Source organism: Taeniopygia guttata, chromosome 3 (genome assembly GCF_048771995.1).
Source record: "Taeniopygia guttata chromosome 3, bTaeGut7.mat, whole genome shotgun sequence".
Classification (NCBI taxonomy): Eukaryota; Metazoa; Chordata; class Aves; order Passeriformes; family Estrildidae; genus Taeniopygia; species Taeniopygia guttata.
In genome coordinates this window covers 53,257,848-53,284,386 of record NC_133027.1, presented here as the reverse complement: position 1 = coordinate 53,284,386, position 26,539 = coordinate 53,257,848, and the positions used below count along the sequence as shown (strand labels likewise).

The 26,539-nt window shown below is 38.8% G+C and overlaps 1 protein-coding gene across 3 annotated transcripts in view; it reads right to left on the bottom strand.

Moving 5' to 3' along the window:
- Nucleotides 1-26,539, bottom strand: part of RNF217 (ring finger protein 217) — a 64,070-nt gene that overhangs the window by 12,435 nt on the left and 25,096 nt on the right. The window contains exons 2-4 of one of the 3 annotated variants that reach the window (XM_012572657.5): nucleotides 19,061-19,294; nucleotides 12,819-12,983; nucleotides 5,457-5,658 (exon numbers count right to left, since the gene is read on the bottom strand). In XM_012572657.5, coding sequence (XP_012428111.2) covers nucleotides 5,457-5,658; nucleotides 12,819-12,983; nucleotides 19,061-19,294 — 601 coding nt within the window. The other 2 variants (XM_072926848.1, XM_072926847.1) reach the window with 2 other exon arrangements.

Below are 26,539 nucleotides of genomic sequence, written 5' to 3'. Positions count from 1 at the left end.
AAATTCTGCAAATCTCTAAGTTAGGTATGTGTTTGAAAGGTCACCTCTAGAATGGGAGAAAAATTGAGTTTGTTACCTCTCTCTTCCCTCCCTGAAGTCACTCATACCAGATTTCAGCAAGTGGATTACTGCATTCAATAATGAGGTAAACCTTTCCATAACCTGAGACACTAATTTGAGCAGTCTGAAGGAAAAATGAGATATTTTGGAAATATTTACAGCAGTTAAATGAACTGGTCCTTTTATTGCTCTGTTTTGATAGCTTTTAAATTTCATGGGAGTGCAGTGGGTGGGAAACATTAATTCCTAGAAGAAAAAAAAAAAAAACTGGCAAATATTTGTATTACTCTAGTTGCTAGGTATCCTAATGGAATACCTTCCTGGGACTCCACTGAGCTGTGTTCTATACACACAGAACTTGTCAAATACATTATTCAAGTGTAGACAGAAGAATGAATATAAAGTGGTGGAAAACTTCAAGAAAGGTACAAAAATAAGAAATTAAGAATGTTTTAAAACATTACCAGAGTCTTCAGCAATTTACAAGCTTTACAAGTAAAGCTTTAAAATATTAGAGCCTTAAGGTATGAACTCCTTACTTCATTAATAGCCATGTAATTAGAACGATAGAAGATTATGTTTGGTACCAAAATTATTAAAAACTTAGATCACTGAGCTGGTGACTAATTATGCAGAAACAGAGTCTATGGGAAGGGCTAAACTAGCCTTCAATTGGAATAACTTCTTTTCAGATGCACAGAACAGTTTCTGAGCTAATGCAAGAACTCGTTCACTGACATTTGACAAAGAGCTGAAATAAAGCATGAGTAGTGTCTTTCCTTCTGCCTGTGATTATGAAGTTACGAGTACTGTGAAGTTATCTTTTATAATTTATCTTATAGAATAAAATTACTTAATCATTGTGAGACTGTATCTTCTTTTGGTTAGCATTTCTAAAGCCCAAATTCAAAACAAATACTTTTTCTACTTAAATATCTGTCACATTCAAATCCTTAATATGTCTCTGCCTTTGTAAACTAAAATTAACAAACAACACAAGGTGAACTAGGCTTGCAAATGTTGCCATCAGGAAGAGTACATACAAACAGCAGCAATCACTGGCAAAGCAGCGGGTATGTACTATTTGCTCCAATGGTTTTTATCTGCATTCTATGAAACAATTACAAAATGCTCAGTTTTACGTGTCAGAATTGAAAACTACTTTATATCTAATTCCAGTTTGATAAACATCATTTGTCATAGTGCAAAAGATTATGAGGTTCTTTATCATAGAGGGAATCATGACACACCAAGAAATGTCACTGAAACTAAGGCTGTTTGCTGCAGGCACTAAGCTGTCCTACATCTGTTAGCTCTGAGACTGAGACAGAGAGCAAATGTAATACCTGTCTCAGAGCTGAATAAAATCTTGTGGTCATGTCAGCAGTAGGCCATGACAGCCAGTTTGTTGTTGTCCCAAGCTAGCTTTTAAGGGTAACTTAACAAAAAGCAATTGAAACAGAACTTTTGTACAACTGCACTCAAATTAATTGTAAACAATTTCTCTACTGGGTGGCCCAGCATGAATAGGCAAACATTTGTGGTAATACAACTGTATTTGCAGGTGTCTCAGAGGGGTTGCCTTATTTGTGATACAGAGAACCACATTCTTCTGCAAAATAATAAAAGTATTTCAGGAAGCATGAGGGAATACTTTTCCCTTGCGTAACATTGGGTTTAGTTACAGGTTTTAGGGTAATATATCCACTGTACTGGTCACAGGACAGTTTCTCTAAAAACCATGCTGGCTAAAGAAGGGAAAGAAAGGTCAGATATCTCTTTTGCTCTCAGGTTTTCTTGTCCCCATGATTACTATCACCCTAACATAACAGCTGCTTTATGAAGAAAAGTAAGTTTAAAATTATGCTGCCATAGATACTTTTCCCTTATTTTTTACTGCAGAGCAGTTTGTAACTGTATACACTTGCTCCTCAACAGAAATCATAACAGCATGCCAGCCTGCCATTCAGTGATCTTTCTGCACACTCCACCTAGCCAGATTTTAGAAACAACCAAAAAAAAAAAAAAAAAAAAATCATTCCACATGACTACAAAAACACTTTTATTAAAGTATTTCTTCTCCACAGCAATAAAGTAAAAAGTCATACAAAACCCCTACATATCTAACAACTCCTCACCAGTCTCCCACATAGCCAAGTAACATTCCTTTCGTTTCCACTATTTAGCTAACTAGCAGAAGCATTTTTCCACAGGAAATCCAACCTTTGTTTCTCAGTACATGTTACTAAAATGCTTTTAATGGCATCTCTGATACCATCTCTTCTTCTGCTGACTTTCAGATGAACAGAACCAAAATCCAGGCTTGTGCAGTAATACCTACTGATGATAATGCTCCTCTTTTGCCTGATAAAGTATTTACATATTTATATTTTCAGTTCTAGCTACTGGGACCTCCCTGAGCCTGGGTGTGATCCCTAACTGGAATTCAAGATTTTTGGGTTTTAAATTTGATTTTAAGTGATTAAGACTAGTAAGCTTCATCTCAAAACATAAAACACAAATAAAACAAAAAAATAATTCAAATATCATGGCAAAGTAGAATCTGATGGACGGTCCATAAAAGAACTATATTAAAAGGCCAGCAAGCTATTATTATCTGCTCAATACCATGATAACAAATGTAGACAATGAAATTATCAGGAATCAAAAAAAATCCAGGACATTGTCCACATGACGCATAGTGAAATCCTAGAGCCTCTACCAGAAATATTGTGGAAAATTTAAATTTAAGTACTGTTAAAACAAGTGAAGAATCTATCCACTGAGGGCTGTAAAGCAAAGGTTCAGATACAAACCTTAACTAAGAAAGCGTCTAACGCATTGATTACTGGAAACAAACAGGAGTGAGATTTTATTTCTAACTGCCCACTGCCGGGGACAGACCCATTAGGCAGACCTTTATACAAGCCAAATTAACAGCCACAGATCAATTCTGTTGAATTCTGTTTTACAAAGATAGATGATCCTAGCAAATTTCCAGCACTGCAAATGGCATAATCCACAAGCAAACTGTATCATAGTTTAGGATTATATCTTCTTCAAAAGGTCAGGAAAAAGGTCAGGAGGTACAATCTTATAGCAACATAACACATTTTTAAAAACCAATGTGAAAATCCACACATACACTTGTGTGGAAAAGAGTACAAAAACCTAGACTGGGTCACACATGCAAGTCACAGCCAAAACCTACTGCAATGGAAGAAGAGCTGTGAGATCGATTCCCAAATTCAAATCTGAGGCAAATTTCTAAATATTTTCATTTTTTATTTTCATGTATGAGTTCTGTTAGGTCTCTGGAGTATTTTGGTAGTTATTCATAGAGTATCAGGATCAATATTCAAATCTAGAGCTGTAGAAATGACAGTGATTTAAGGTCAAAAGTACTGATGAAGAATTTTCTGAATTCTTGTCAACTTGAGTGTTAACAAGCTATTGTAAAAAGGTGGGCACTTACTACATGTGCTGACAGATTCAAATACCTTTGTCTCTATTCAGATGATGACCATTCTTGTGAGAAAATACATCATTTTGGGGTTTTGGAGAGAATTTTTTAACAGAAAACCCTATGAGAAATGTAATCTGAGGCTTTGAGCTTTGCTAATCTTTCTTGGTTTATTAATTAATGCAAACCACAAGTACACTTGCAAATAGGAGATGAAAATAAAATTATCTTATACCTTATCTATGTGTGATCCTGTAAATATGAGCATACACATATTTACCATGGAGCTTTAATATCCAAAGACCAGGCTGAATAGGGCTCTTAGCAACCTGATTTAGTTGACGATGGCTCTGCTCATTGCAGGGGACCTTTAAAGGTCCCTCTCAGCCCAAAACTATTCTATCATTCTAGTAAGGTTACCCATGATTCTGCATGTGAGCAGCACTGACTTGGTAATGTCTATGAATACAATCTGTTGTTACAGCAGATACTGATTACACCAAATATAACAAGATCTATTTAAAAAAAGCTTACATTGTTTGCCATTGTGGCTATTGCTGAATGCTCTTCTGAAATCTTACTAAGTGCTTTGAAATAGTTCTTGAAATTTAAGCCCGAATTTTTAATAAACATTTATATTTATGTGCCCTAATGCCAGCACTGTCTTTCATCTAGACTAGATCTTTTGGTGTGTTTCAATTCATCTCTACAAAATGTTCAGAGTAGGCACCTCCAATCATCTTCAATTTTTATCTCCTTTCTAGTTATTTCTATATCTTTAAATCACTTCTCTCAAAGTTTGTTACAAAACCCTGCAAGCTCCTAAGGTCAAACTAATGGGCTTGGATGACATATTGCCATTTTTTTAAAATAAGCATTCTAGGTTTGCAAATCTCCCACAATGCAGAGCAGCAAGATGGGCATTTTCATTCCCAGGTCTACAAGCTTGTGTGTCAGTTCTTATGTTACTCTAGAAACCACCTAGTTTTCTTACTGGAACATGTCTGGCTCAGGAGTAATGCTTTCACTCAGGTTGGCTTTTCCCCACATGTTCTGTCTCTTGCCTTTACCTCTACAATCAAGCTCAAAGCATTTCCTCATCCTAGGTGAACTACAAGTCATCTCCAACTTTTATGCCTTAATTCAAAGTATGGAAAGTTCTATTTTCCTTGACAGGTACCCATTTTTTGACAGTTAATACATCCATTTCTTGTAACATTATAGGTTGCCTTATATGCTGTAAACTCACTACAATGACTGAACTTCACATACATGAAAGACATCACAAAATATAAGAGTCTACTTTATTATCTTGTGCTTCTATAGGTTGAGACAGATATCTATCTGGCTCAAAAGCAAATTATGAGTGCCTTTTGGTTTAATAAAAATACATTTTCAGCATCATACTTTTGTGAGCAAAATTAATGTATATAAGTTGTATTTGTTTCAAGCTGATTTTATCTGAACTAAAGCTACTAGTTAAAAGTGTCCTCCTATTTATATGGAAAAACCTTGAGTTTTTCTACTCAGATCAGGGTCAAATCCAAAGAGCATTTTATTCAAACAGACTTACAGCAAGGTTAATTTAAATAAGGTTTCTCCTCTGACCCATTTCTCCAATATACCTTGAGAATAATGAACACAGCCAGTGACATGCATATTGACAGCACTTTCACGGTTTGCTTATGTATTATAAAAAAATTAGGAAACAAGCTATCAGAAGAGTACACAATACTTAATCTTACACAGTCCATCTAAAAAGGGAGGGCAAGTGCCATATATTTAAATATATTTAATAAGCCATCTTTTGAATAAGTGAAAAACAACCAGTCCAGCCAATCCTTTAAACCACTAGTTTTAATTTAACTGCAATTGCCCTATCCCCCCATCACTTCATTGTGCAGCTCTCCACAAGGAGCATTAATCCACTCACCACAGACAGAGCCTCGCACTAATCTCCTTAAATGTGGTCTCTCGGGGAGGTAGCGGTATTTGCATCCAAAGATACTGAGGTTTGACGTGTGGTCTCCAAAGAAGCGGAGCTGGCGGTATCTCTCCCCACAACGGTAACAGAAATTAGTGTTACACTGTGAACAGGTCATGTGGTCACACCCTTCGGTTCTCTGGATGTGGATCTGTATGAGCAAAAGGAAAAAAGAAATATTTTTCCCCCTTTCCCAAGCACAGGAAAGCGGGCGCTACCCAGGGCAGTTCATGTGCCAGATGAAAAGAAGCTGCAAGCAACCCCCTGCTAATTCAGTACTTGCATTAATTTATACTGCAGCTGGCTTAAGACAATAATGGTTTTCTGAGGCATGTTCCAGAGCATTAAATGTGAGTGAAACTATTGTTTCCAGATTACCACTTCCTATATAACCCTCCTTTTTTGTTTAAATGTTCTTCATATCAGATGAGAATTTTGCCCTTACTGATATTTTGGGTTTATTGCTGAAGTAGATATCTAAGCACCAAACTTCATTAAAAATAAAAGCAACACAGTGAATATAGTTATGAACTCTGTTTGACCCCTCCCCAGATGGGTTTCCCTCTTAGGCCACCTGTGGCTCTACTCCCTTTTCCATCACAAATTGATTTGGCATTTTGTAATAAACACCAGAAAGGCACTGCTGTTACAGTACATGATTTGAGAATTATGAATGCTTTCTCCTTCTTAAAAAAATAACAAAAAAAAAAATCCACAAACTATATGTGGAATAAAAACTTACACTAAGCTTTCATGATACCCACAGCACAGCATGACACAGGGTTGCCCTAGTTCTATAGCCATCTTTCTACTGATTGCCTGCACAAATAGTTCCCCATCCAGCATTCCAAGACCACGTTCCACAGTGGAATTGTAGATAGTCTAATAATTGAGGTTGAAAGTGATGCTCAGGGTCATCTATTTTAACCCCTAACTCCAAGCTGGGATAACTCCAGACAGATCACATTGCTCCAGGTCTCATCTCATTAGACTTAAAAAACTTCCAAGCATGGGTATGTTGCTGCCTCTGAGCATTCTATACCACGCTTCACCATCCACTGGGGAATACTTTTTTCCATTACACCCAATTTGAATTTCACCTGTTGAAACTTGCAACAGATAAATCAATGCCTCCTGAAACCTTCTATACTTACCTACATGTATTTATTTTGCAGGGAAGCACAAGCAAAGACATGACATGACCACTCAGTGGCCCTGAAAGAATCTGAGACACTGAAAGCTCAGCAAGCTCCAGAGAAGCTTGTGACTCCTGGGGTATCTGACATTCTTGAGAGGGTCAAATGCATTTATTCTTTGGTGTTGATCTGGGCTTACCCTGCTTGCCCAAACATCTACTTACACTGGCAACTTATCCACATAACAAAGTGATGCCTTCCACCTGCAACACTCGTGGTAAAAGTTACAAGGTAAAAGTAGTTCCAGATACACCTGCCAGCATCCCTGTGCCACAGTAGTGATCTCAGGATTTGCTTTTCTATACTTTCAAACACTGTTTTCATACAAAAGATGGGAAAATATTCACAAAAGAGAGAGCTGGGCTATTAAAAAAAAAAAAAGCTTTCTAGTGGGCAAGTATTCTAGTAGATTTGTCTGACTGAGCAAACATACCCCTTTACTCCAAGGAATTCTGCTGTATTACAGGTGTCCTGTTTTTCAGAAGCATCTGAAAAAACACCATTGCTGATGAGCTTTATAAGCCACTTGACTTCAAAACTTTCACAGTTAAGCACTGACAGCAGGCAAAGCAGAAAGAGAACTCCACCCAATATTATATCACCTTAAGAAGATATACACTTTTTTCTAAAAGGGACATTACATTGTCAGTTTGAATTCTTACTTCTCAGGTTACATGTGAAAAAAGATGTTGAATCCAGTTCTGGAGCCATAGTTTATTTACTGTCATTCCTCAGATTAACTTGAGCTGAAACGAAGGTATTTTAATAGTGACTTAAAGTATTTTGACAAATTAACTTAAAAATTTAATTCAAATTAATTTTTCAGGGGACCAACTCAGACAGCAACAATAGAGACTTTTGTAATTTAAAGGGTAATTTCCCTCATCTGCTGCTTTTATCTTAAAAATGTAAATGAGGGAACTAGATTTTGTGACTAATGAGAATTAACTGGTTGTTTTATTATTTTTTTTTAATCAAGACTGTTGAATTCTCCTCTCTCTTCTCTAATTTACCAGCTCAATTAAGTTATCATTCATCCTAATTGTAATTCTGTAGAATCATGGAACCTATAAAAACCCTAGATTCAAAAATTACTTCATGTTCCAAAAATAAGTTAATTTTTTTGGTAGTAAGAACTTCAAAGAGATGCTAGCAATAGCCTTTTATGTTCTACCATTCCTGTCAGAAATATCCACATCTTAGAAACTGCCTATTATCCTTCTACCCATGCTTTCCTAGAAGCCTCCCAGCTCCAGTAAAGTCATGCCTTACTCCTGAATCATTTGTCCATCTACCTGTTCCTGCCCCAAATTCTCCAGACATACTGTCCTCTTGAAACATGAAAGAAGCTGATAAGGATTTATCATCTTACAGACAAATATTGCAACTACATGCACTTCATATTTGCTTCTTCAAAAAGCAAACCATGAAAACATTTTAGTCAATCCTCATCTGCACATATAACTGTCTTCAAATGCTGCGAATCTGGAACAATCAGCTGTACTCGCCTAGACCTTTTTATTGCAAAAACTTTCCTTTTTTCCAGTGAATAAAAACTTGATTAGAAACAAACAAAGTAAAAGGGCTTGAACTCCCTATCACATGCCTTGCAACTGACAATGCCAGGTGAACTTTGTATCATTTGGTCAGGCTGCTTTCAAGCCTAAGACATGACATCTCAGCACATCAACTTCATCTCTGGTTCACACGGGCATGCCTCCGTGCCCTCCAGATAATCCACTGACAGGGATGGATTACGAATCTATAGGCTGAGAAAACGGTCACTGATGGCTCAGATCTCACGAGTGTTCCTGCCCCACTGACAGCAGCACAGTGCACAGGGGGCAGCTGGCGAACGCGTGGGGCCAGGAATGCCGCTGGCTGCGGGAAGCTGCGGCCGTGCGGGGCCCAGCGCTGTGTGACTGCAGGCTCCCCTGCAGCGTGGCCACTGCAAGCCCAGTTTCTGCCTCCATGCATTCAGTCAAAGCTACAGGCTTCATCCTGCACGCACGCCCTGCTCAGAACCAAAGACGTACGCTCACCTTACAGGGGAAGGTTAGCCATTCAGAAACCCAAAAATAGCTTCCAGAACAACAGGGGAAAAAACTACACATCAAGGGCAAACACATCCAGTTCAGAGTCTTAAGCAGGACAACTGAAGTAGCACAGTGGCTATTTCAGACCCTGATTTTACCACCTCTGCATGTTACATGTCCTCTCATAGAAATCCTTTAGGGAAATCACTGCCAAGAGTTCTGAGGATGAGTGGCCACATCTCCTCCACCTCTGAAAAAAAACCTGCATAGCTTTATCACTTTGTATACAAATAAGGACTCCAGAGGATGAGAATTAATTTGCAGAGTGTTTCCAAAACTATGCCCTGAATTATTTGATAATACTTACAGGAATCAAAACAGATAAGAAATACACACTCCTTTATTTGCATTGCCATGCTTGTTCCTAAATTTCTGCTGCTGTTCAAAGCCTTCTAAGCTAGAGATGCTATGCGGTGCTTCCTGAGATAGTGCTGCTTTTGAAATCTGTGGTAAGATAACACCAACATGGAGTACTTCCTTGGCTTGCTGTACTGTAAAAACACTTGTGTAAACAAAAGCATTTTGTTGCAAACATACCAAGAAGTTATAAAAAATAAGCCCTTAAAACAGTACCGGGGAAAGACAAATAATGTTATAAATTTTGGCAAACGACATCCAATAATGTAGTAAATTTGCACTTATTAGCCAACTTACTCTAGAACAAAACCAGCACTTTTTGGACAAGTCTTGTTGAGAAAAATGGTCTATACTGACTCTCAAAATAGTGTATAATAAATTTGGAAAAGCCTGTATTAAGGAAAAAAAAGTCAAAAGAAATTAAGGATACAGTTAAAAAAAGTAGCATTTTTTTCAGTATTTCCATACTGACACACAGTCATAACATGAATCTACAATTAAGCATTTGGACTGTGTGTAACATTTTGATTATCTTACGTAAACACATCTTGGAGAGACCAGGTAAATACAAGCGATTCCTATTAGATGTGCTAAAAGCTGTATCCTACTACAGGAAAAAGTAATCAAGTTTAAGCTAACAGTCCCTGCTATATTGACATTACAAAGGATTATGTTCTTTCAAATTACTTACCCAAACCACTGAAATGCTCATATTTGCCTGAGGATCTGCCTCTGTATACACATACCCCCAAGTGTGTTTTGATTTTCTCACCTGCATGCCCAGAGAAGATAATGCATTCAATTTCTCCATGGTACAGCTAAAAAGAGTCAGTGTGTGTATGTATCTGTAGGTATAAATAATTATCTCCAGAAGCTATCTGCAAAATATGGTCACAGTTTACACTGTAATCAGTATCACACTTGGGAAGTTACTAGTAATATTACATACTACTTCAGTAAAGAAACTACCTCTACGTAAGTTTCTACCATTGATTTCTATTAATTTCAGTTTTAGTGTAGAGATAAAATACTAATATCTTTAGACACAATTCAATATTGACTTTCCTCAATCTGTTTGCCAATTTTGGCCACTGAAAGTTTTCAACCAAAATATGAAAGATGTTAAAAATAAAGTATGTGTTCACCAGAAACATTGCTTCTGTGGACCTAGAACACAGATAAATCAAATGGCGTGTTAGAAAATTTTTTTGTCACTCTTTATTTTATTTGGAAATATGTTTCTCATCTGATTCAATGTTATTTTATATACAGGTTTTGGAGGGAGGGAGGGATGGATGGATGGGAGAGGGAGGCAGAGAAGTATTATATCTAATCTCCCTGACTTCAAATTGCTAACTGTCAGAATGCTTTTTCCTACATGCCCAGACATTTACTAAAGATTTGATGAAGATACTGCTTAACATGTTTTTTTATTTTTTTGTTGGTTTTTTTTTTTTTAACTACCTGAAGATGTATTTTTTCAACTAACTGCCAGCTAAGTGGTACTTTTGATTACTTGCAGGTTATAGATTTGATTTAAAAATAAACAGTATGCTGAGAGAAACATTTTGGACATTGTAGGCAGGAAGAACTTTTCTTCTGAAGAAAAAAGTATCAAGGTTTGGGGTAACAACACAATTTAATACAAGGTTGAATTGCCTCTTCAATATTCATTTACAGTGCCACATTACCAGGAAGGACTTAAGTGAGGTTCTTTTTCTGTGCTAGTTTTGTAAGTTTCCATACTGCCTCCCACCATGTAGGAGGTTTTATTTTCCTGTGATTAAGAAAAGAAATCTCATGTATTTTTTAATTTAGCAGTCAAATTCATGCAACCTCATGCTTCAGAATTAGTAACAAGCCATGTAAGTTTCAAGTGTCCAGCCTTTTCTTCTGAAGATGGTGAAAAGAGTTGAATATTTAAACATGGCATTTTAAATTTTAACTTATACATGCTGAATGTTAGACTTAGCAGTTTTATTTCCTTTCTCTTTCCAGCTATCACCCTTCTTACCACCCCTGGTTTTCCACATTCACATATTTTTTTTGCTTGGTCCACTTTCTTAAAAAAAAAATCAAAACAGATTGTTTCTTTCAGAGTGGGAAGAAGTAAGTATTTTACTTTAAGACTTCCCAGAAAGTGAATATTTTTAGAACTGACTCAAATCTATCAACTCTTACCAAAAAGCAAGCAGCAAAAACTGTTAAAAGGTCACATGTGTGCAGGACAAAGGTTAAACAACCAGCTGCTGATTTCAGAGCTTTACAGATTCTCTCTTTTCAAATCTTTCAATTTTAAGCTATGGTAACACAGGCATTTCCTTTTCAATGACTAAAATATGACACTGAGTGAACTGATGAACATTTTATTATTTGCACAGTGTAAGGCTCAAAGTGTTACATATTCTTTGTATGTTTATAAGTAAATCTTCTCATTCAATATTAATTTTCTATGAAACGGTCCAGCTTTTGACTTACTACTTTGTTGGTAGCTGTGAAAAAAATAATGAACAAATTTAAGAGTGGCCTTCATTAAAGGCAACTGAGGCAGGGATATGCAGGGCTGTTGCATCTCATCTGAGTAGTGGGAAATACTTCTCATCTCCAAAGGGATAAATGGCATTTTTAGGGCATGGAACTGCATTAAAGTGTTGAAAATTAATAACGAGAAAGACTTCAGGGAAGGATCCACACTGGAAAAGACCTCTGAGATCATCACCTCCAACCTTCGATCACCACCTTGTCACCTGACCATGGCACTGTCACATCCAGTCATTTCTTTAACACCTCCAGGGCTGGTGACTCCATCACCTCCTTGGCAGCCCATTCCAGTGTTTAACAAACCTATCTGAAAGGAAATTCCTCCTGATGTCCAGTCTGCAGTTTGATGCTATGTCCTCTTGTCCTGTCACTGGCTGCCCAGGAGAAGAGGCCAACCCCCACCTGCCTACATCCCCCTTTCAGGCAGTTGTAGAGAATGAAGAGGTGCCACCTGAGATTCCTTTTCTTCAGGTTAAAAAGGAGGCTCAGCTACTCCTTACAGGACTTCTGCTCCAGACCCCTCACCAGCTCTGCTGCCCTTCTCTGGACTCACTCCAGCACCTCCAATGTCCTTCTTGAAGCGAAGGGCCCAGAACTGGACACAGCACTTGATGTGTGGCCTGTGAAGTCCCACCTCAAGGTACAGTTTATGAAGTAATAACATTAAATCCTACAAAACTTATAGTTTTTCCAAGTCTTAGTTTCCCTTAGTTAAGCTGTTGACAGAGTATTTCCAGCCTTACCCAGACATTGAATACACTCAAACTCTCTGGAAAACCTGACAAAGGGCACTGAATTTCCCTAAAGCTTTCCATTTCTTTAAAGCTTTATTTTAGGATTAATTTATTTTGTAATTAATTAACCCAAACATTTCTACGATTCATCAAAGCCCCCTCTTAATAATTTCCATAATGTTTCTTTATATGCAGACACTCTGCAGAATCAGTGCAGGAACCAGCAGAGAAATCTGACCTGTTTTTCTCAATGGGTCATTAACAAGAAACTGCACAGCAAATGTGAATTTCATTTCCAACGCTGAGCAGAAGCTACAAGTATTTATTTTAAATGTATATTTGAACAGTTTGAAGCCACTACCTGCAAGCCAAGGGAGAGAAGCTCACCTTGCATTTTGGACACTTCTGGGCATTCCTCTGCCCGTGTTCGATTTCGTTGGCCCAGTGACGTAACAGCTTGTCTCCCTTCTTGTATTCTTTGCAGTTAACGCCTTCATGCCAGGGAGAGTGGCACTTGAAACACCAGACAAATTGGCAAGATGGACACTGGATCTGTATGAATGAGAAAACACCACATGTTTGCAAGCTGGGTGCTGATACAACTAGAAGGCCTGTTTTAAAACCACTGCTTTTCAATTAAGAGAGCAGCTGCCCAGCAAAGATCTAAGATGTTCTGGAGGCTGTTTTAAAAACACAAGAAGTTGTGGAAGCTAGCTTGTTCTTCTCCTTTTTAAAAAAGATAAAATAAAGAAGTAATTGCTAAAGCTGGGAAAGGCCTCCATCAAATGAAGCACAAGCAGCTTGGATTAATCACAGGCACTACTTCCCAAAGTGATTGTATGGGCCAACTGACAAAAGGTAGAGTCCAGAAAGCTTATTCAATTGCCTCCAAGACATTCGTGAGAGTACCTGAAAATTAGCCAACAGTTTTCAGTGCAGTGGATCTGTCTTTCTCTAGGAATAAACTGCACTGCCAAGGCTATTACAGAAAGTACTTGGTTTTCTGAAGGGGCACTGCAGACCTCAGCACATGTTATGATGCTTATATTAGAAATGGTCCTGGGAAAAGGAGCCATGAGCAAGGCTCTCATCCAAGAGCCACAACTACCAAAGGGAAGTCAGGCATCTCCTTTTGCTCTTGATTGCGTCAAGGCAAGCTGAGCCTGTGCCAAACAGCCCACTTGTTACAGACCACACCTAATGGCAAAACCCACAAGCCATACTCAAACTGAGAAAGGATCTATTCTTTCCACTCCCTCAATTTTAAATAATTGTGTCAAATAGGTACCATCATCATCATGTCTTCTTCCACAGCCGGCTTATTTTTTTTATGAAAAGCTAAGGCAGCTGCTGTGTTTGCAGGAGTAATAAACAGAGGCACATTGCAGCTGCTTATGTGATGAAAGACAGGCCTCCAACCTGGATCATAACTAAGGACAGCAAGAACTAGAAGACATCTTAGACTCAGGCACATCCAGACTCCTGCATTATGTTCACTTCTGCTGTGTTCAGCAGCAAAATATCGCAGCCGCTCAAGTGACTGCTGAGTCCTGTCCACCATCTCCAGCTGCAGTCCATGTCTGGTACTGCCCTGGCTTTGTACTCAGCTGATGGATGGGTCTGAGAAATTAAATCAGCCAAACCAAGCGTTTTTGGTTATATCTGTGTCCAGACCAGATATAGTCAAAACCACAGAAACACCAAACCAAACCACCAAACCACAGAAACGTCTGTGCTGACCATGCACGGTATGGGGGTGCTTCTCAGGAAACTACATCCTAGAGTGTAGTCACATGTGAAGTCCCCAAAACATATTTCTCAAGTTCTCACTCCCACCAGGTGCTGTGCCCTCCTGTTGAGTCATGACAACTGGTGTTATGTTTCCTTGGCTACAATTAAGAGTCCAAAGTAGGTGCTCTGATCTCCCTTACATATTTTGCTGAGGCTGGCCAAAATTATTTACACACTAAATCACTACATCTCGTTTAAAGAGAAATGACACATTAGGACTGAAACATGTGGATTGCAAACACTTAGTTTTTACCTGAAAACTCGTCCAAGGCCACATTAAACAAAAGCAACACAAAATAAGAACACGGTTGTTAACAAGTACAAACCCAAATCAACAGGTCAAGAAGTTAAAGTTTCTTCCTCAAAAAAAGGCAACATAATTTAAAACGCAAGTTCTGTGGGTTTGTTTTTTGGTTTTTTTTTTGGTTTTTGATGACTATCTGACAAATTATTTGCATACTCCATCATTCTATTATAGCATGTACATAAGTGAAAGCAATGCAGCAGCCACCAGGATATGTATTTAAATTTACACACATACACACTGACATCAGGTGTTTCCAAATACAATAATCAGAAAGTACTGAAATACAGGATGAGGCTATAACCACAGGAACTCAAAATAACATTTCTTACCACAAATGGCCCTTCCTGAACTAGTGAGAACTCTATGTTTCATTACCAGTTTCCTCTTCCACCTGTCACCCTGACAGCACTTCCCTCAAAACTGAACTTGTAAATAGTTTTTATATTTTGAATGGGCCATTTCACTTCTGTGTGGGTTCAGTGCTTCCTGAGCATAACTGAAGCAAGCAAAGAAAACTATGTACTTTAAGTATGTATGAACCTTATTTTTCTTGGAACTAGTAGCTGCAAAACAAACCCCTAAAATCATTCAAACTTAAATGCAATGCGATGCCCTTTAAGAAACAAAGAGAACAGGGCAATTAAAGCAGTCTCTCTCTTTCTTATTCCACTTTTTCTCTGCTTTTCTGAAATGGAAGTCAAATCTTATTTGATTCATATTTCAGTAGTTATGCATGAAATTATCATAATAAGATGCAGAAAAGCTATCTACATAAGATTTTAAACCCGTAAAATATATTATAGTCCAGCAAACCAGACAAACTATATCTGCAAAATGAAACATTAACCTTGTGTTTTTTCAAATACGTTTTTTCTCATACAAACATTTTCCCACTTATTTTATGATTTCTATTTCTGTTGATTAAAATTGAGAGAATGGACATATTTACAAACTTCTATGCCACCTGGGGATCCGCCTCCCTTGAAATACAAAAGATTACACAATTCTGTGTTCTAACTCTTTTAGTTCTCAGGTTTCTGAAACACGGACTTTTGAGGTTAACATTTTCCATTTTCTTAGCAAGCCTCTTTACTCCAAGCTACTTTATATATCAGTTTTCTCACCTCACAGGAAAAGACTCTTAAAAACTGATAGATAATTTCAACACAGAACACTACTCAATGTGACCTGATGATAGCAAAACTGGCTGCTCATAAAAATATTCCTATAACCTGAAGGTATGAAAAGCTTAGAGGGATTTTATAGTGCTTGATGGAACAGTAGTTATATAACAGGATGGCCAAATTAATTATGCAATTAACTGATTACATGAATTATAGTCTCTAGCTGCAGACACTGTCACTTTATTTGAAAATAAATATGGGCTCCAGCCAAAACATATTCCTCCTCCTCATCACCAACCCATCCTCTCTCTTGAAACAGCTGAAAATAAGCAACAACAAACCAAACCAAACAAATTTTGTACCCCATTAGGGCTGATCTTTGATCCAGCTCCCAGTATGACACCAAAGCATCAACATAAACAAAAGCAGGCTAGCAGGAATGGACTGCTGAAAGAAGAAGGGAGAGTACAGCAAAATCATTACATCAGCAGCAGCTGAGGCTTAAGGTAAATTGAAGCAATGTATAGCCATGAAGACATCTGCCACTTAAAGTTAAAATCTGTTCCGAAAGTGGGGAGCTAACACATCAAAGAATCTCTGCTGGTACAAATTCCTGCTAGCTCTAGAGCAACTTTCAGAAACTCTTCAGTAGTTAAAAAAAAAAAAAAAAAAAAAAAGAAAGATTGTGTAACAACTGCATTGAAAACACATTTACATTTGCAAACCCAAGCACTCAAGTCCTCCTTTTATGTAACGTGTATCTCTTGACAAAAGTCAACAAGACAACGTCATTAGGAATCTCACAGAGCAGAGTATTGCTTCTCCACGGCAAGCAACAGGTCAAAAAACTAACTTTAACAGGCAAAAGCCAGAGCTTCACAAAATAAGTCTTCTTACTCACTCTTGTGAAACCTTTACCTGTTCCATGCACAGGAACTCAACCAGCAATTTTTCAATTTTTGCCCATTTCCACTGCTCTTTTGCATAACACCTCTGAACAAAGGTTTGTTAGGGTCTTGTCTGCAACCACATTACACTCTCAATTCAGGACATATGAGAGGGGGAAATGAAATTTTCAGAGCTAATGCAGGATCCATTTGTGATAAAAATATTTTATATAGAAAATTAAATAGTTCTCTTGCTGTTCTGTGTGGCCCTAAGTGGCACTAATGGTAGAAGAAAGGTTTGGATAAGCAACTTCTCCTTTTCTTCCCCTCCTTCTTCCTCCACATGCATGTTAACTTCCTAGGCTTAGTACACCACGACTTGAATCTCAGCCAATTGAATTGCTGTACCTAGATCAGCTTAGCTGACACAAATCAGCCATAATAAGAAAAACTAATTTATAACTTTGCTGCCTCTTTAAATTTCCATATTACTTATAATTTTAAATACTGTATAAAATTTTAGAAATAGCATTAGCATTTTTAAAGCATCAGTTCAAATAAAGTCTTGGATTTTAGAGTGTTTTCCCCTTGCAGTGTGATCCTACCAGTAGGCTTGTGCATACGTGCTCCCCACATGACTCAGTTCTCCTGAAGCCAACACTGGCAGTGCTGGTGCAACTGCTGTTTATATTACTTGCATATAAACAGGGCAGCCTCAAAAGCCTCCAGTCAGATATCTCCTACGCTAAACACTCCAAACAGCCTAAAATACAAGACACAATGTGTACATGAAATCACATGAGAACCTAAGAAAACAGGTAATATTGTTCTAGCTATGTGCGTATGTAAATTACATATACTCCATGTCATATACAGTAATCTTTTTAAACCTTCGCCCTGCAACAAAACTTCCCCTTGTGCTAATCTTAAATCACTAAAACTGTGCCTACATTAGAGAACAGTTGAGGTTCAAGGAGTATGCTGAAGCCCTGTGGACCATGATCATCCATACTGCTTGCCAGCATTTCCCCAATTATATTTCTGACTAGCATCAACTAGACATTCTTGCACACAACACCAGCGCTCAGCTCAAAGAATACATTTTGCCTGAGTCTGTTGCCAGGAGATTTAAGATCTGTAGGTCACAGGTACACACACTGAACCACCACATGACCAGTGAACTGCTCCTGGCATGCACTATGCATCACACAGTCTCCCATTATTTCCCATTGTGGTTTGTAGGGCAGTTGGGAACGTTTTGACTGTAGCATTTTAACTCATAAAAGAGCACTGGTTGTGCCCTGAGGAATGTTCTCAGATCTGGCAGGCCTGCAATACAAGAGCTGAACCACCAATGAGCCACACTTGTGGGACACTAACAGCCTCTGACACCTTAAGACAGGAGGCTGCCAAAGCATCACAAGCTCTGATCTACCCTGGGTTACATCTAATGTGTGTTGATGATGGAAGCAGCTGGATGAAGGAGAATAGCTTCGGGCCAAAGGAATTTTACTTGCAGGTTCAGATTTTTTTTTCACCTCAATGTGAGGTGACAAAAATTTGGAAACATTGAGTCCAACAGAGTGTGGCATGTAATTCATGCCCTACACAGATATGCACAAATAGCTCATAACTTAGAATTAGCTTTACCAACCTTTCAACTCTAATGAATACACAACCTTCCACCTTTTAATCTTCATACTGGGCTGAATCCTACGCTGTGTAATTAGGGCTATCTAAACAGTCATCTAAACTCCTACTGAGAAGAACTGGTTTGTCCAGGAAAGGTCAGCTCAATCATGAAATTAACCACAACAAATCTAATAACTGGATGGAAAACTATCACAGAACATGGTGCTGCAGACCACTGTTGTCTTCTGGAATTTAGATGGACTTCCAGCAGCTCAAAGCTCATTCCAAATTCTTGCTTTTCATCTTTGATTAAAATCACAGTATAAGCAACTCTTCTATGAAAAGAAATGCTGCATCTATTTCTCCAAATTCTGCATTGTGAATTATGAGACTACAGTAATGTATAACCTCTGGTAAGGGAGTGGAGAAATCAGAATCAACAAGCATGAAAGACAACAGCTCTATTATTAAGGAAGAAGGAAAGCTAACAGCCTAACATCATAGATGCCCAGAATTCACTCACCCAGACTTTCAGGGAAAACTTAAAAGTTGTGTATTTAAAATTATCGGTTGTACCCCATTCCCAGTCTCTTCTGACTGTGACCATATTGTTTGCATGTCAGAAAGAAAACGCTCCTTAAATTAAAATGTATGTCAGGACAAAATTATGCCACCTACCAAAAAAAAAAAAATACCGGCTGAAGAGTTCAGCCACTTGAACTGTTAAAACTCAGTTAAGTACTTAATCAGTGATGTACTACAGGTTCATACTCCTAATCACAACTTGCACACAGCTCCAGTGAAACAAGAAAGTTCATTTAATGCTCACCAAATGCTGTCCTACTTTTGTAGTGCCATCTAACCCACAGCCCCGGCAAGCATGCTCACTTTGTATTTGTTCTCCAATTTGGCAGGGGTAGGAATGTGGCCTCTCCTCCGGAAGGTTGTAAAGTGCTTGCACTGAGGGCATGGCTTGGTGCTGGAGTCAATGCGGCTGAGCTCCAGGAAGTATTTATACTTGATGATGTCGTCATGGGGCAGGTTATAGAGGACAGTTGTTTCATCCAGGTGCTCGCTGCACTCTGTGATGGGGCATTTTATATCCGCTTGTCCCAGCTGCACCTACATATGAAAAAAAAAAAAAAAAAAAGCTGTATGACCTTTTGCCTGGAAAAGTTAAGCAAGCATTGGTGAATTTTGTGAGGAAAATTAACTTCAAATACTGTAACAATTCAGAGACCACCCAGCATACCGTCTTCAAATTATTTAATTTGTGCTTGGTAGAGTTACACCAAGCACACTGCAATTTTTCCAGAGAGCATTTTCAAATGCAAACAGAAAAGCTAATTACCCTGACAAGTGCAATTATTACACATATTCTCTCAGTGTATGTACCATAGCTACATACACCACAAAACCAAACACAGGTCCTAACTAATGATGTCCGCTCCATAATTTGGATGTAATGGTAAGTGCACTACAGTCAAGGCTCACAAAGGCTGTGCGAAGGCAGACAAGAGAAACATCTGCATATTGTTTCACTGCAAAACGACCCGAGAATCACAACACAGAGAAATTAAAAGTCAATTTAGGATCAGCAGCTCTGTCTCCAGAACCCTGAGCTGGCTCCTGCTCAGTACACTCAGTGCCTCTGCAGTCTGCTTTCAAGAAGCTCCTTACATGCCATACTGCACATTCAGAAAGTTTTAGTTACCTTGGGGCTGATCAAGCTAATACATTTCCCCAGAACTCATGAGTTTAAAGTTTTAAAAAACATGCACCCCAACAACAACATTAAAAACCTTAATAAAAACCAAACTAAGACCAGACAAACAAACAAGCTTGAGGCTAACAAGGCAGAAACTGTTGCTGATCTAGTGAGTCCCCATGGTCCCAAGCTGATCTATATGTTCAGATATCCACAATGTGTTTCTAGAGCTCATGGATCCAAGAACCACACCGGACCCAGATCTGCACCCTTCACGCTTGGCAGGCTTTAACTGCTCGGACTCCATGCCAAAACAGCAGATCCTACTCGGTCTGGGAGCACCACAGTTGCATTTGCTTGGCAGTGAGCCCAAGTTAATAAATGCTGCTGGGTTTTGAGAGTCTGCAATGACCCAGCTAGAGCGTGTTTGTGTCTGCTGCAAGTGATCTTGAACAAGTGAGTTCTGACTGCACAAATGAAGCTGACCACCAATTCAACTCCTTCCTTATTGAGTACCTCCATGAAGAGACAATGGGTGCAACCAGCATCTCTTTCCAGAAATTACTATTTGAAGGTTGGCAAGTTTGATTTCCCCACACTACTTATTCTTTAACATCCTCAATTAGAGAAACCTGCTGAACAATACACTAAATAAGACAGAAACGCCTCAGATTTGGATGCAGATCTTGTTACTGCATAGTGGTAGCAGAAGACACAAGGACTCTAATGCAGTATTTAAGCTAAAAAAGGAGGGCAAAACTCTAAAAAAGTAACACAACACAACCCTGTCATTGTTGCTTCAGCAACTGAGCCACATGAACTCTACTGAATGCTAATTCAGTCACAAACCAGAGGATTAGAAGAGTTATAACAATATGGTATCAAACCTAAGGTTTATACTAATTAAAAAAAAAAAATCCTACTGCACCACCTCTGTTCTCTCAGCAACACAGCTAAAACTCAGGAGAAAAAAGAGATTACATACATGTTAGAGGTAGAAATGCAGGGTGTGGATGGTGGCAGCGAGTCTCAGACCAGAGCAAGGTGGAGAACACCTCAGCAAGCCTTGGTGCCTTGAGCAGCCTTTGGCTCATGGCACAGGCAGGTCAGGATGGAGGCAAATCTGTCTGCAGTACGGAGGAGAGGCAGCTCCTCAGCAGTACACCCATTCTTAGGAGGGAAATTCCCCACATTTAATTTCCAGCTGTAAAAGCTGAGCAGAGCTCTCCCACATGCAAACAATGCCAGGCTCAGTTTGGCTTTTACACGGACGAATACAAGAGGCATATGTACTCAAAGAAATTTAAAAAAAAACAACCAAAAAATCCCCCAAACCTCACATACTACATGCTAGGGAATGCCAGCATTTTATACCTGTAGGACACTGATTCACCTGCAGCAGGATGTTAAAACTGAAACCAAGCATACGGATCACTGGACTGTTCTCAGAAGCATCACCCAGTGCATCAAGGAGCTGTACTTAAAAAGCAGACAACAATCAGTACAGCACTACAGAACACAAGCATGCTGAACAAAGAGAACAATTTGCTACAGAAACACAAAAAGCTATTGCATTAGGATTGGCATCAGCTTTCGTTTGGACAAGTATAGGTACACTATAGAATCGAAGAGTCAAATTAATCCTACCTATGTCTACTAAATCATAAAAAAAAAAAAAAGTTAAGCAGTAGGGAGGTATTAAAAGAGCCGTATCTTTTTGCCAGGAGTAAACTAATCTACAATGGAGTAGCACTACATAATGAGAAGATGCATGGTATCTGACAGTACTAAGGCACTGCTTATATATTAAATGCTAGTTAGAACAAACCTACATTTATAAAACCAAAGAATACAAAGCTCAACATTTTCTGTACTTCATGCCCACACAGAATATGATTAATATATGTGGTAAGAGTCAGGTGTGGTTTCAGTGTTTATTTTGAAAATGTTTTACACCCACTTGAAATAAATAATTTTTAACCTCTGTAATAGTTTCAGCTTTTCAAGTTTGGCAAAGACTGAGCCTTTTCCTGTGTTTTGAACGGGGCTGAAGTGAACAGAGTTGGCTTATTAGTAGTAATTTCAATGGAGCCTTGTCCTACCAAAACAGTCCATCTTTGTGCACTAACATCAGCAATTGACGGAAGTATAGCTTTAGAGGTAGCCTGTCAGTCTACCTGCTGCCATGGACTCAGGACATGCTACAGAATGAGAAAGGAGAAACAAAATAAAACAATCTCTTATGACACTGGTACAAATAACTAGTTTTTTATTTTCCTTCATTTTCTTTTTGTTTTGCAGAGCCTTATCCCTTCAGTATCAGTTTCTCATAATGCCAAACACCCAAGTTTTAAGAAAACCATTATGTATTAAGAACTTTAGAACCCTCAGTATACAGAACATCATGGTGTACTTTCACAGCATGAGGAAGGACTCATATGTCTAAGAGCAGCTGAACTGTAGCAGTGTTAAATGTCAGGCAGCATCTAGCTCTTATACTCAGTTGTGCTTCACTTTTGTAAAGCGTCTCAGGAGGGGATACTCTGCTTACAGTTCAGAAGGAGAAAGCAGGCTCTAGCTCCTTTCATCCTACAGAAAGATAACATTTAAATTATCAGGAGAAAAGTATGTACCTCCTCCTGCCAATTCCTGACATTTTATTTTAAAAGTGTTTTTATTGGCAGGTGGCAGGGAGGAGAAAGGACTGGGGGAACAGAGACAGGACACACACATGGACTCTACACTGATTTACTTACTGCCCAAGAAAGCAAGCATACCACCAACAGGAAACAGAAACAGATAGCATGACACTTTAAGTCAAAAAATAATTTCCACAACCTGAGCCTTCTTTTAAAGGAAATCTTTGTTTCACATTTTGCACAGAAAGCAAAGTTCAAACTAAACCAGAAAGCACTGATTTGTACCTGTCATTTGGCCTGCCCCAGGCTGGATGCAATGTGCTATTTGCAGGCTGTACTTGCACTGCTGTATTGCAGCTATATTCCTTAAATAAGGGGCCATTCTATTTAAAAATATATATCTACAAACAAGCATTTTCTAACTGAAACTTCACTCTCAGTTCAGAGATGCACATGCTTGATTGCTCTTACTTCTTAAAGCTATAAGTGAACACGGCCATGCCAAATACACACTTCTGTAGAGAAATCTAATTTCTACCAGCAGGCCACATTGTTCCCTGTAAATTACCAAGAAAGTTATGCATTAAAAAAAATATTCTGGAAATGTGCAGATGCAAGGGAAGGGACAGTCTAGTCTAGAGTACTTTCATACTCTAGGTAAAGAAACAGCTGGATTAAAATTCCCTTTATTTATAAGCAAAATCCTATTCCTTTTTAGTTCACTGGAAACATTTCTTTCATTTTCATTGGTAAGTTACAAAGCAGTGAAGAATTACTTTTCTTGTACATTTGGAAAGTGTGTCATTATCAATTTATTTTCTTTAAAATACAGTAGCTGTTTGCGGAAATACTTGAAGGAATCACCACGACTCAGAACTCCACAGCGGCAGGTGCTAACCAAATGAAATCCAAGTAGACATGATTCAAGAAGTGCAAACCAAAGACAGTTCAAACTTTTACTATACATTTTGGACCTGCCTTTAAGGCATTTCAGTGTTTTTAGTACTAACTTCATCAGTCTGGATCCCTGATTTGTGCCAGTGATGTCCTGGCATTCTCCATCAGAATTCTTAAAAAAAAAAAAAATCCTGTGAAATACATTCTCTTTTTCAGTTCATTCATCCTCCCTCCTTGCTCTCAAACGGTACAGAGATTCCCCAGTGGTGCTGCAAGACAAGCAAGAATAAACAGCTAGAGCTTAGAGTAATTAGATCAGCAACTACTTAGGCTGTATCACTACCAAATAGAAAAACATCTTCTGTTTTGTGTCACCTCCTCCACAGAATATTTTCACACAAATTCTTGCCTGTTGTTCATTACTTCACAAACCATACTCTGTAGGGTGTTTCACTTTTACTCCCTCTTTAATTCATTTCTCAACAGACTTGCAACTTGCAATAAATTACTTCCTGAATGCCTGTCTCATTCAGTTGCTCCACCACCTCCTCTGACAACCATCTGTAACATCAACCAAGAATCATCACTCCTCTTCTCAGGAGGGAAAGGCTTCACTAGCCTTTATCAGGACATGTATCACTGACCTCAAAAGGATCCAGAAGACATTCAAAATAATATATTTGATCTATCATGAACATCATCTAAAGGCTATTTACTATTAATAAAAGTTGAACCAGAGTCTTTTCTATTGTGTCACCAGCTCAGGTTCATGAGGATGCTCCCCTTCACATGCCCTCTAAGTCTTTGTTCTCCTTCCACAAGTACGGCACTTGCGGATGCAGCCATGACAATGACATTCAGAGAGAGAGAGTCACTAAGGCACTGCAGGTTTAAGCAGATACCACCTCTTCTAGTTTTGACAACAATTTGTTATCAATGAGTTCTGCATTACTTGCTACATTGTCAACAGTAAAAAGACACAAAAAGAAGGAAAGTCTCAGAGCCTTTGAAGTACTTGCTAATCCCTCATTCTTCAGGTGAAAGGCACTCAAAAGCAAGAAGCTGGGAGGGAATCTAAGTGTACATAACTGCATCCAACCACCACCAGCACATCAAAGATTTGACCTTTCTGCTCCAAAAGCAAGTCTTCATTACGAAGCATATTTAAACACAGCATCAACTTTAATTCTCAAAGGTTATCCAGTTTTCATAACTTCGGCCAGAGGCCGAGATTCCAGCTTCATTCATAACTCTGAGGACCGCTGTCAGGAGCACACTTACACACATCCATGTCCCCAGGAGCACTGTGGAATGGTGCAACTACACACCAGCGAGGGTCACAGCCAGCACCACCTGTGTGGGAAGAGACCAGAGTGGCTTTAGCCCCAAAAACAACCCAAAACTTTAACTGGCAAAACTGTCCTAGGCTGCCTGGAGCAAAACCCCACACCATTTTGTTTGCTACCTGTTCAAACTTCTTTTTCACTCCACAGTCTCCTCTTTCACTCTACGACTCTCCTAAAAAACTCTGAGGATAAACTAAAAAGATATTCTTCAAAATGGACCTAAACTCCAATAAACCTATTTCTTAAATGCCTCATAATTTGCTTTCTCATTTGATGATATGGTGACACATAGTTCTACTCCCTTTTTCTTTCACAGAACTAATGTTACCTGCTCACAGGGATCTGATATCAACAGAAACATTCAGATTTTACTTATCCACACAGGAATAGGATTTACAGAAAATTACTTATAGAAAAACAAACTAATACTGAAATTCTCCTTTTCAAGAAGTGAACATTGAGAACTCTCTTTTCATCTCCTGTTACTTCACTGAGTGAATTAAAAAAGGAAACAATTTTATCTTAGCAAGGCATTTAGGAAAACTGCACTGCATTAAATCATGCCTCTGCCTGCTACTACTCATCAATCCTAGTGCACATCACCAGCAAGCATGGAGGTTATCCGCTTTCTGTTCTGGTGCTCTGAAATCCACAACGAGCTGAAACCCAGAGCAGAGGTAAAGCTTAGTCCCATGTCTGGACAAAACCAGGGCTGGTACACCTGGAATGGCTGCCCATTGAGCTGGGTCACTCTCTGGCAAAGAAGCATGCCAGAGTTAGACTGACTGACTAGTTAAGAGACTGACTAGCAGAATGCTTCATCTTGTTCCCTCCAGGGCTCCCAGAGGTTGTGAAAGTTATCTTTCACCTCTTCTTCCCACAAGCATGTGAGGGCAGAGGGAGGGGGAGATCCCAGTGGAGGAAGTTAACCTCGGAACAACAACGTCAGAAACTGCAAACCTTGGAGGAATCTAACCCAAACCCACAGCCCTCTCAGCATTCATTAAGTGAAGAAGGAAAAGCTTTCTGATTTTGCCGAGGTGTGCATATTACCAATATAAGTACGCTTATGCCAATTTTTCTATTCCTTAGAACACATATTCACTTTTATAAAAGATCCAAAGATGCTCTTGAAAGAAGAGCTTTGAGGACAGCAGAACAAGCCAGATACCTGCCCTTTCTCAGCTGGAAAAGAGGCAGTTGCTCCTGCCTAGGAGAACAAAAAACCCCATATTAAACTGAGCAGGTGCAGGAAGGGATTTCAGAATAGAAGCAAGGGCCAAGAGACCATCCATGATAAATTAAAATAACCTGGGCATTTCAGGAGTGAGCCCTGCTTGGAGATCTCAGTAGCACTAGGAAATACAAGTAGCAAAGAAGCAACACCTTTGTTGCAATGGTAATGGTTTGTTAGGTTTTCAGCAAGGGTGTAAAAACATCACAGCCAAATAACACAGAACCAGAACAAGCCAAGTCTCACAGCTGATTTTTAAAATAAGATAAAAAGCTATCAGTTACATTTTTAATTAACAGTCTTAAACTCAGAGGAGGACAGCCTGTTCTCCTATAGTGAGCATAAGACTTGTAGAAACTGTCATCAGTGTCAGAATTTGCTACCAGCCAAACCTAAGCCAGGTATATTCTGCTCATCTGAGTTCTCTGTTAAGACATAAACTGCAAGAGCCCATGCTTATACAATGGGAAAGGGAGGAGAGAACAGTTTGAACACAATGGGATACAGACACCATAGCGGCCACTGACCACTTGCCTTCCCCCT